Source organism: Triticum aestivum, chromosome 7B (genome assembly GCF_018294505.1).
Source record: "Triticum aestivum cultivar Chinese Spring chromosome 7B, IWGSC CS RefSeq v2.1, whole genome shotgun sequence".
NCBI lineage: Eukaryota > Viridiplantae > Streptophyta > Magnoliopsida > Poales > Poaceae > Triticum > Triticum aestivum.
In genome coordinates this window covers 724,998,426-725,010,508 of record NC_057813.1, presented here as the reverse complement: position 1 = coordinate 725,010,508, position 12,083 = coordinate 724,998,426, and the positions used below count along the sequence as shown (strand labels likewise).

At 44.1% G+C, this 12,083-nt stretch overlaps 1 protein-coding gene and 1 long non-coding RNA gene across 2 annotated transcripts; both read left to right on the top strand.

Annotated features, from left to right (window-relative positions):
* The first annotated feature begins 2,160 nt into the window (after positions 1-2,160).
* On the top strand, positions 2,161-2,853 carry LOC123155696 (uncharacterized). Its single transcript, XR_006477576.1, has 3 exons — positions 2,161-2,245; positions 2,327-2,402; positions 2,794-2,853. It is a non-coding gene; the product is annotated as an uncharacterized lncRNA (long non-coding RNA).
* Positions 2,854-9,743: 6,890 nt separating this feature from the next.
* Positions 9,744-11,645, top strand: LOC123160210 (GDSL esterase/lipase At5g03610-like). Its single transcript, XM_044578021.1, has 5 exons — positions 9,744-9,904; positions 10,096-10,332; positions 10,422-10,711; positions 10,804-11,080; positions 11,180-11,645. The coding sequence occupies exons 1-5, from the start codon at positions 9,850-9,852 to the stop codon at positions 11,422-11,424; spliced, it is 1,104 nt and encodes a 367-aa protein (XP_044433956.1). The 5' UTR covers positions 9,744-9,849; the 3' UTR covers positions 11,425-11,645.
* The last annotated feature ends 438 nt before the right edge of the window (positions 11,646-12,083 follow it).

Here is a 12,083-nt window from a genome sequence, read left to right as displayed (position 1 = left end):
CGCAGCCCAAACCCTAACCCCTCTCCCCTCTCCCTCCATTGGACCGCCGCCGCCACCTACGACGGCCGATCCCGCCGCGACCTCCCCTCCCACCTCAAGCCGCTCCTCCTCGCCTTCGTGGACGACCACCCGCTCCCGCCGTTCGCGCCCGCACTGCTCGTCATTCCCTCGCTCCTCGCCCGTGGATCACAGAGCATCTCATGGCGTCCCCGGCGCGGCCAGCCTCCGTCTCCGGCCCCTTCGGCTCCGCCGCCGACCTCGCCATCTTCTCCACTCTGACCACGATGCGGCGGGCGGATCCAGGCCGTGCGAGCGAGACGGCGGCCAGATCCTCGATGGCGAGGACACACAGTGGTCCCCGGCGGCCAAATCAGGTCCGTCTCCTCCCACAGCTGAGTCGTTTTACTGGCGATTTGCCTCGCATGGCCACGACCTCTGACCCCTTCTCATTGATTTGCTCGGGCGGCCGCCTCTCCCACCATCGACGGTGCGTGCTCAACGCAGAGATCCGCCACGCCAAGGCAAGCTCCTCAAGGAGGATCCACCCAAGCTACACGCCGGCCACAGCCCCCCTCCCCATGCAACAGTTGTCGCCGTCGTGTACCTCGACAGATGTGCCGCCCTCGACAGCGTCAGACGAAGGCGGGGCCTCCGCCGCTGCAGGCACAGTCGCCTCTGCCACTGCGGTCCTCAACTGACCCTGCCGCCCTCGTCCAAGGCATCCTCGTGTGCAACACTAGCTCGATTAGGTGAGCTCGCATGGCCTTGTTCACTCAGTTTTCTACATGCGCCTGATCCATGCAGGTCAGGGATCAATGATTGAATTGTTTAGACACCTTTTTTGGATAAAACTTGTTTATCTGTGTCGTCATTAAAGAAGGATGAAGATTTACACCTTTGCATTAGTGAATTATAAAGAGAAGTGAACATATAAATATAGGCCAATTTGCTAGCATTCTGGTGCTTATCAACACTCGAAATCCGCTTGTCTAGCTTCAACCTATCTTGCTTTGCTATGAATATTCCTTTGGGATGACTAAAACTAGAGCTATACTAGCCTATCTCTGCTATGTTCCATCCACTGTATTTGTTTAACCAACCTGATCCTCCAAACATAAAATCTCAAGTGTGTACTGAATCATGTGTTATTTAGTTAGCTGAGCAGTATCTTTAGTTTTCTAATGATTGCTCAACTCTCAATTCTGAATAAATAAGTAGCTGACCCTATTGGTTCTTTCTTTCTTCAGGGCTATGAGTTGATGGCCACGCTGCTGTTTTGCCCTACTTGATAATTCTTTTACTGTCCGGTCTGCTCTGCTCTGCATAGTTTCCAGTTGCTTATAAAATGATAAAACTGTGGTGATGTGAGGTCCGCCAATGGTTTGTAATTTTGGTTTCATCCCCAACCTCTCCAGCTAGCTTCTTCTTCACATCATATCATATTTGCACCTGCTGCTGCATCATGGATTGGATGGTCACCTACTAGCTAAGTAGATTAGCTTGTATTGCCATCGAATTAGTCAATATTGTTTCACTTGGCTTGTTTCTTGTACTAGGTCTGTCAATTACAGCATAAACAAACAAATTGCTTAGCTCTCAACTATGAATACATAGCTAGCTGAACCTGTTCTTTCTTTCTCTCTAAAGAGCTATGACTTACATGGGTCAAGCTGTTGCTTTTCTCTGCTCGATGATACTATTGCTGCCTGTATACTGATACATGTGGTGATATTTACCCGAACTGAAGTTGTGAATGTACCATTATTTTCCTGCTCACAAGCATTTGATCTCTACTGGAATATTAGTGTTTTTTATGGGAGGAATATCACGATAGTAGTGCATTTTCCTGCTGTTTTATGGGAAGCCTCCTCCCATTATCACAATATCACAATACTGTAGCCATTAAAGCTTGTTCATCCAGAAATTTTACATTACATACATTGTGCTATATATAGTGGCCGTTCAAACTTGTTAAACAACCTTCTGTTGTTGTTCCTGTAATCTCTGATTTGTAGCATTGTTGGTTTTGCTCTTTTTTTTGTCTTAAAACTTGATGGGCCAAAGATCCTTTGTTTGTATGTTATCATCACTATGATCTTCAGTTTTCCATACATTGTGATCTTTAGTTTTTCATTGCGTGTTTTTTCTGCAGTTTGCTTGGTGTGTGGACAGGGCCAAAGGACAAGATGCTTCAATCCGGCGAGGACAGAGCCAAATGACCAAAGTTTGTTCATCTGTTGCCAAGGTGACCCCTCTCCTCCTCTCTATTTTTTGTTCATTTTCTCATATGATCTGATGCGTGCTCTCTTGCTTGGTGTGTGTGCAGTTTGGTACCATCCCGTGGGGAGGGCCAGGGACAAGCTGCTCCGATCCGGCGAGGATGCCCACCATCTATTGTTAAGGTGATCTCTCTCTCTCTACATATATATATATACATATCCTGTTATGATGATTCTCAGCCCCGCCCCGCCTTTAAGCTATGCATTCAGAAGAAACATTCTATAGTAAAGTATGGGGTTGTTGATTAAACTGCTGCTGTGTTCACTTCAATGAGAAAAAGTGTAGTTAATTCAGGTTGTGAACATTTCTTAGGAGTTATATTAAGACACATACTGTATGAGAAAAACTGATGCTGTTGTGTTCACTTCAATGAGAAAACTGCTGCTGTGTTCACTTCAATGAGAAAAACTGCTGCTGTGTTCACTTCAACTGAGTTACTCCTTTTTTGAATGGAATGTTCATAATATATTGTCTCTAGTTTTTCTAATTTTTATCAGCTGATTCATGTAACAGGGCGTCCGTGGAAGGCCCAGTCCTGACTCTCCAGTGAGCCGACATTTGATCGCTATTGAAGGAGCTACATGTAGAAGAAGAAAATACTTGTAGAGCTTGTAACTGATTCCCATAGTTGTAGAGCTTGTATCAGCTAAGCTTGTATTACGTGTAACTTGTAGAACTTGTAAATGCTACAGCTTGTAGGACTTGTCATTTGTAGAGCTTGTAAATAAGCTTGTATATGCTACAGCTTGTAGGACGTGTCATTTGTAGAGCTTGTATTGAATCTGGCTATTGTTATTTGAAGTATCTTGTGTGTTTTTCCTTGCCAATTTAACTACTAGTTATTTTCTTATTGTCAAATTGAAATATGAAGAATCTGGGCCTAATAGCTAGGACCCACTTATCAGAACCTGACAAGTGGGATCTGTTTGACTAGTGGACCCATTTTATAAAAAAACTAAAACTGTTGTACAAAAAGGCCATGACCCATAAAATAAAAAGGCCAAATTGTTGGGCTAGGCCCATGTAGCTAGAGAAAATTAATAGAGAAAATATACAGTAAAAAGACCGAATTGTTGGGCTAGGCCCATGTAGAAAATTGAATTGGACTGGGCTGAATCTTGTGCCACATCAGCTTGCCACGCTGGATGCCTACGTGGCCCGGGGGAGGTTATTAGTGACCAAAACGCCACAGTAGGAATATTTTGGTCGTAAACGTCTTTGACCATTCCAGAAGAAAGGTCGCTATAGTCAGTTTATGACGGCCAGCTTTTGACCTTCTGTTTTTGGTCACAAAAAGGTCGTAAATGGAAATTTGTGACCTTTCAGTGACCAATAGTGGTGGTCACAAGTTGACATATTTCTTGTAGTGTATCACAACCAGTTGGTCTTCGCTGAACTCTATGTGTAAAATTTGTGGCCGCAATATGAGTCCTCACCGGTTCCTACCGGAGAGGACTCATATTGACAATTCATATTGTACACAAAAAGATCATTGATGGCCCATGTATTTTTGCATTGACGTATTTTTGCATACTTACACTTAGCAGTAGCGCTTTTAGTTGCAAAGTGCTACTGCTAGTCCAACTTAGCAATAGCGCGCAACCATGCACAACACTACTGCTATCCTGATTAGCTGTAGCGCGTTTTGGCACACGTGCTATTGCTAACCCTACCTTATCCCCACACGCGTGACCGACCCTCTCTCTCACTCACTCTCCCCCTCTCAGTCACTCTTGCCCGCGCCGATAACCGTCATCGTGCGTCGCCACCGCCGCCTTTGTCCGTCCGCCACCGCGCCCTCCTCCCTTCGCCTGCGGCCGCCCCTCCTCCCTCCTCCGCCGGTAGGCCTCCTCCCACCGCCCTCGACCTCACCTCCGCCGCCCGAGCCCGCCTAGCACCGCCGCCTCCCGATCCCGAGCCCGCCCTCGCCGCCCTACCTCTCCGTCACCGAGCACCTCCCCGCCACCGTCTCTCCCCATTCTGTAAGCCCCCCACCCCCTTTCTCTCTCCTTAGTTAGTACTAGATGTTTTTTAGTAGTAGTAGATGTTAATTTAGGGTCATAGATAATGATTTTTAGTAGTAGTAGATGTTAATTAGTAGTAGTGATGGTACTAGTTAACTAGGGCAGTATGGTTAATAGTAGATGTTTTTTTACTATTGTATAATGTAGTTTTTTTACTGTTTTTAGTAAATGGTTAAAATAATTAGTAAGTAAATTAATAAACTAGTTGAACTAGTTTAGTTTTAGTTGAACTAGTTTAGTAAGTAAATTAATAAAGTAGTTGAACTAGTTGAATTAATAGAACTAATGTATTTTTAGTAAGATAATTAAATAACTTGTGGAACTACTTTATTTTTAGAAAGAACTAGTTTTTCTTTCTATATATAGTAAGTTTATATTTAGTAAGAACTAGTTGAATTAATAGAACTAGTTGAACATTCATATTTGTTGTTATTTTTTAAGTTTAAGCAATTATTCAGGATGTATTAGTGATAACTTATAGAGTTTTTTCTTTTGCATAAATCAAGGAGCCCCTCCATCATCCCCGCCGTCGTCCCCGTCACCGACCCCCTCCGACCTCGAGGTGAGACCAGCCAAATCTCCATGTATATCTTGTGTTGCTCAAATAGGATATGTGGTTGCCCAAGTGGCCGACCATGTTCAGGTTACACCTCCTAGTGGCCTATGTTTTACCGGAGTGTTGATTAGTTTCTGTTTCGGCAAATTTCAGGCACTCGATATGTCCTTTTTTAACAAAGGTCATGCCGGATTTTTCCGTGAATTCTGGCATGACTTGTGCTAGAATATGTAGGAAATATCGAGTGGGCTGGATTACCTCGAAAAATAATGATCTAATTTAGGTTTTTTTAGTACATATATTTAATCTTTGAATTATGAACGTAGGAAATGTCGTACTCGGACGACGAAAGTCTCCCGGGGGAGTGCAGCTGGTGCCACGACGATCGAGGTCTGTGCGACAGCTTCCTTTAGCTGGACGAAGATCGGCGCTTCAGCATTAAGCTCGAGGAGACATTCGATGTTGAAACGGTACGCAACGACGACAAGTGTTTTTTCGTAATTAAGCATGACTTCAACTATTTCAACGTCTAATTTTCATCTTTTACAATTCGACTAGCTTATCTCATGACATGCAAGACGCTATGTCTTGGAGAGGATGGGTTTTGAAGACCATGAAAATTTTGAAACAAAGAAAATACACCTAAGGACCCATTATGATATGGATTTTGAAGTAAATCTGTACAATTCTCAGAGCGTAACCCATTTTGGTTGCCAAAATTGGGAAGCACTTTGCTAAATGTATGGTTTTTATGAGGGTATGATTTTCACCATGGATCTTGGTGATCCTGACATCGAGCAAGACAATATGGACATTTGGGTCCTTGTTGATACACTTCCGATTCTACCGCTATGTGAGTTTCTCAAACATAGTTATTAACTAATTTATATTGTTTATTTCAAAATATTTGATAGCTTATTTCCATTGACAGCTTATTTTGATTCTTCAACGAATGTGTGGAAGATGGTAGACAAAACCCACTACACCGATGGCTCCGAATTAACTTATAAGGAGAAAAATCATCTGATCGTATTTTGTACTTTTCTTGAGAATTACAATACCTATTATCGAACTCCTCCAAATTATGGTGAATACGTGCCACTAGTGCACGTGTTGAACCACGGTAACTTCTATGGAGATACCCTGGTAAGATTTTTTACTATTACGACATCCTTGCATCTTTTGCATACTTCTAAAACTAGTACATCATTGATAACTACAAAGTTATTACTATGTTTTTCAACAGAAAATCCCGATGGATTGTGTGCCTCATCTGATGTATCAGAATGGTCGCCTTGCAGTTCTGAACCTACAGCCAGGTCGACCTACGGATCTCATCTGTGCATATCGGATTTCTAAAACCGGTGAACACATGCTAATCAAAGAATGGAAAAAATGTTTGGACATTCGTAAGGAGGTTCTTGGAAGTAACATTAAGCGAAAGGCAAGAGATAGGATAATCTCCATTCTCCGTAATGGAGAGTTAGGGGCTATCTTGTTTTTTGCTATTTTACCTTAGAGAATGTAGTAGGTCCTATGAGGTACAATATGTTTATTATGTGGTACAATGTGTTAGAGTTGATGATGAGAAATAGTTGTGATTATGACTAGTGACCAATTTGCTATGTGATGTCTCATTGATGAAAACGATGATCTTGAGGAGGTGTTATATGACAATGATGTATTATGATGATAAGTTGTTAATGATATGATGATGATGATATTTATTATATCATTGGGTGAAAGAACCGCGGATTAGTTTCAAGTGGATGGACATCCACTTGAAACTAGTCCATGGTTCTTTCACCCCGTGATGTAATAACTCATTATGATGTAAAAAAATCTCTAAATTCCTGTTGTATGAAAACTTGTGTAAAGGTGTATGAATACAACATGAAATAAAAAAGAAATAAAATATGAAATAATAGTAGTAGCGCGGGAAGGGAAAAGCGCTACTACTAATTACCAGTAGCGCGCCTCTGGGAAAGCGCTACTACTAAGTCAATATAGCAGGAGCATGGGTCAAGGCACGCTACTGCTAACCTTTAGCTGTAGCGCCGTACCAGTAGCGCACCATCACGCGCTACTAATACGCCTAAAACCCGCGCTGCTGCTAGGCTTTTGCCTAGTAGTGGTGAGGGTTTTTGTAATATTTGAGAATTTATAAGGCGAAGAGGGGGTGCGGGAGGCGACCGAGGTGGCCCCAGGTGCGCCCCGGTGGGTTGTGCCTCCCTCAGGGGACCCCCAGGTGCTGCTCTGACCCATTGGTAGTCTTCTGGTCCATAAAATATCCACAAAAAGTTTCGTGGTGTCCGGAGAACTTTCATTTCTGCACAAAAAACACCACCACAGTAGTTCTGCTGAAAACAGCGTCAGTTCAGGTTAGTTCCATGCAAATCATACCAAAACCATATAAAATTATTGTAAACATGGGATGGATACTTCATAAATTATGGATACGATGGAGACGTATCAGTGGTAACCCAACCTATGTGACCGGAGATCCCTTGATGTAGGACCTAAGAAAACGAGCCAGTGGTGAACTGAGGAGAGTAACTTTAGTAACCCACTCCATTGGAGAAGCGATACTCTCAATACTGCAGAGTAGGATGACTACTGTCTTAATGTATTCCAAATCTTATGTAAGCAAGATGCTATCCTACAGAGCGATCTTTGGAGTAATACACCTATATGAGCCCGACTACTGGTCACAATCTACGAGTGTGACTAATGTCTAGTACTAGGCCAGGAGTGTGACTAATATGCTCCACCCGAGGGGTCAGCCTTCACCAGTCTAGTACTAGTAAGACATGTGGTGAAACTTCTTTATGCCAAACTGACAATTCAAGACATAGTGCATTGTTCAGTTGTGAAGGAGCATAGCTAATTGCTCTAGGTGGAGCTCAACCTTAACAGGTCTCCACTGAAATACTAGTATATCAAAACAGTTTTTGTAACAAAGGACAATATGGGCCCTTGAGATCTGGTGGGGGATTGTTGAAATCTTACATTGGGCCTAGGGCCCATCTAACAATTTCTGAAAATCTCTAAGGGCCCATGTGGGTTATATGGCACTAGGGGTGGTGGGAAGTTTAGTCCCACCTTGCAAGTTGGAGAGGAGTTGAACCTCCTTATAAGGGGCTCTCTTCCACGTGCTATTAGAACTTGAGAAGAGAAGAGGCCCTCGCACGCTCCTCCTCCTCCGTCGCCCACCACGACGAGCCTAGCCGAGCCGAGCTCACATATGCGTTTATTTTTGCCGGTCAGGAATGAAGAGTCATTTACAGGTGGACCATGATTTGAGACATGTGTCTCAGATCATGGGTTGTTACCGACTTGGACGTGGGCTCACCCCACGTCTCTCCACATGGTTGCGCATATATTTGTGGGGCATCTACCAATCCTAGCTGTCACACCCAGGCATTCCATTGCTGCTGCTGCCGCCGGCGGCTCCATCCCGTCTGCCGTGTACACGGTTGAAGGAAGAGCAGGTCTCCGAAACCCCGCCTCTCTGGATCCTATATGGGAGATGAGCGATTAGGTTTTTGGGAAGCGACTACGGGACTGCTCGCCACTGATCCACTGCTTCCTCTACATCTTCGTCATCACCATGTCACAGTCAATCGAGCCGCCCGTCTTGCCACTGAGAAGCACGAGGCCGAGAAGAAGGCCACCGAGGACGCCGATGCTGCCACCGCCGCGGCCGCGTCCTCTGCCTCGTAGATCGGAGGGTATATATAACTCGCTTATATCGCTCCTATTTATTCTGTGTTGACCGTACTAGCATTATGTGTAGATGTGTCTACTGTTTGCGCAGTATGTGCTTATTTAAATCGTAATCAACATATCCTTAATTCAGTCAATACCATGTTCATGATTATTTCTAGGATTAAATTAATCAAAAAATTGCCTATTTACTCAACAGCAGCGGCCACCAAAATACTTGTGTTTCTGTGTGTCCCTTGTGAGCTGCAAGAGGAAGAAGGAGCTGCTCCGATCAGCCCCAACAAGAACTACTTATCCGACATCGCTGCACTATCAATTTAGCGAGCAGTTGACGGTGGAGGGCGCCGCCATGGTTAAGGGGATTTAGATTCTCGATGAAATGGGACTATCCAAGAACAATGACGGGGCCACTCCTGTGGTGTCGTGTTGGTTGGAGAATGGGTGTGTGGTTTTCTGTTGCTCAGACTACATGATACCCCTTATCTTTGTGATCCATTTCTGCATCGCAATCCGTGCAGACGCATTTGTCTTTTTTGTTTCTCTCAAATGACATAACATATAAACTTTAAATTTTGCAGAACAACAATACATTCTAAACTACAATCTGGGAAAAAACTTTCAGATTTTTTCATGCATTTTAAATACTTCAAATAATGTTTTTAGTCAAACAAAATCTCATTTTGTATATTTATATCAGACCAAAATATCTGAAGGTTTTTTCACACATTGATATTCTAATGTTGTTCGATCAGCGAAGTTTGAAGTTCATATGTTGTTTCATTTTAGAGAAACAAAAAAGAAAAATGTTCACGTTGTAAGTTAGTTGAAGAGTACGGATCTCAAAGTAAGGCTGGAGGGTTGAGGATAAGAGGTACCATGTAGCCTGAGCTACAAAGGAACTTTGCGATGGGGCGACCATCTAGAAGGAACAATGGGCAGAAAATTCGTTATGGGCAAATAAAAGAAGACCGGGATGAGTACGTCAGGAGGTTAAGAGAATCGTGAGGAATGCATGGAACGTCAACGAGATTAGGTCGGTGAAAGACATGCTCCAGCGCCTTCCCCTCCAAGTTGATCGTCCGAGGTAAGAAGTTTGAATCGAAGTTAACAGGAGCAGGACACTAAGGTACACGTGCATTCTTCCTCCTACAAATATAGCCCTATGCCCACACCACGATCCCATCCCCATCCCCATCTCCCTCCCTCTCCATCATCTCCTTTCTCGCCGGGCGCCGGACGGCTGCCCCCGCAGGCTTCGCGGCCATGAAGCTTCCTCCGGCTGTTGCGTGTCTTCTCCTCCTCGTCGTCGTCTTTGCTGGTATGCACGGATTACATACTACTTGCTGCCATGTCTTCCTTTTGGATGTTTGTTGCTAGCGTGCCGCCATGTCTTCCTTTTAGTAGATCATATCTGTTGCTAGCGATCACTTCAAGTTCAATCTTGCCCGGTTCTTCATGTTCTTTCAGCATGCACGCACGATGTACTGACATGCTCGATCTATGTTGCAGCTGCACGTGTGGAGGCCCGAGGCACACCTTCTTCAAAGCGGTCGAAGAACCAATGGTCCAGCATGTTTGTCTTCGGCGACGACTTTGTCGACAACGGCAATGTTCCAAACAACATTGGTGAAAAGACATCACGTCAATGGAGCTACCCATACGGCTCCTATCTCAACACTCATTATGCTACGTCTCCTGTTTTGGCCGGGCGCTTCTCCAACTACAGGATGCAATCAGATTTTATCGGTATGATGTACTCATATGTTATTCAAGTATATACATCAAGATGCATGCATCCAAAATAATCGTTTCTATCTACTGCCTTGTCCTTGCAGCAAGGATGTTGGGCCTCAATGAAGCCCCTCCAGCGTACGAGCTCACATCAGATCAATCTTCTGACTCATCTGGCATGACCTTTGCTTTTGGGGGCGCTGGTGTCTTCAAGGTGAAGACCAAGAAGGTGCCGACCCTTGCCGCACAGGTTCAAACTTTCAAGAGGCTTGTCAACGACGGGGTCATCTCAACACATCAGCTTCACCACTCCGTCGCGCTCATCGCCATCTCCGGCAATGACTACATGAGCGACTCCGACATTGAGACCGGCTTCTACACAAGCTTCGATGATGTAAGTAGTACCTAGCATACTCGCACATCCAAATTAAAGTCAATTAATTATTACTGATCTCCACCTTACTAATTTACTTCTCCTGCATGCAGCTCGACACTTACATCGGAAACGTGGCGACTGAGATCCTAGATAACGTGGCACAACTTCAGATGCTTGGGGTGAGAAAAGTGCTAGTAAACAATTTGCATCCCATTGGTTGCACGCCTTTGCATACTAGTTCGAACAACTACACCACATGCGACCTTCTTGGCAATTATGGCGCGTCCGTCCACAACAAGTATCTAAAGCAAATGCTTGACGAAAGGGATAACGTTCACATTCTGGACCTCTACTCAGCCTTCACTGACATTGTCAATCACGCCCCTGGTAAATACACATATATGCGCATTGATGTTGTAAGTCAAATCTGGTTCCTTATGTATGAATTCTATTATGTAACCATGCATATATATTTTGTGCATGCAGGTGGAGGATCGGATCAGTCCAAGGATTTTGATGGCAAGCTGACCCCATGCTGCGAGAGTACCGATGAGGGAGGGTTCTGTGGAGAGCGTAGCCATTCAGGGAAGCGCCTGTACGACCTATGCGAAAATCCCGACAAGACGTTCTACTGGGACCAGACACACCCAACACATGCTGGGTGGGAGGCTGTAATGAAGGCGCTGCAACAGCCTTTGACGGAGTTTCTCGATGAGGACTACATTGCATAATGCATCAGCTTGATGGCTAGCTAGTTGGCGCAATATCTTTTAGGTTAGCTGTTATAAATAGGATGCGAGTTTAGGAAGAAGGCTGTGAGTTTTTTCTACTTGTGTTTTGATGGAGTTTTAGCCTAGTACAGTACTCATGAATATTATAGATTAAACATGAACGGGTGTTAATTTTGCTTATTATTTTATCCCCTGTTAGTTGAGATGGAAATTCGGTCGTATATTTGGGTGAGATATAGTGTGCGTGCGTATGATAACTCTAATCAGTAGGCATGTATATGACTAGAGGGGTACGCGCGCTCTGCTGCGCCGATCTTCTCACGGTGAGTACTCTTTTTTTTCATAAAAGAAAAAGGTGGGGTTGCCCGCCTCATTTCAGGATTTTTCGAGATCGTCTGTGGTCCAAGTCGTCTCAACCTGGAAGTTGCTCTATTCAAGAGTTGCTGAATTTGCACCTAAATTTAAGTCTAAAGAAAAAGCAGAAGAACAAAGATGCACTGTTTGAATTTGCTGAAGTTCAGCTATGTTAGATAGTATTAAAGGAGCCTTTACTGAGTATACTGCATATCTCTTGAGCATCAATATAGTATAGCATGCATTCAATAATTAGCTGTGAGAAAGGAAAAGAACAAAGATGCACTGTGCGGAAGTACAGCTTT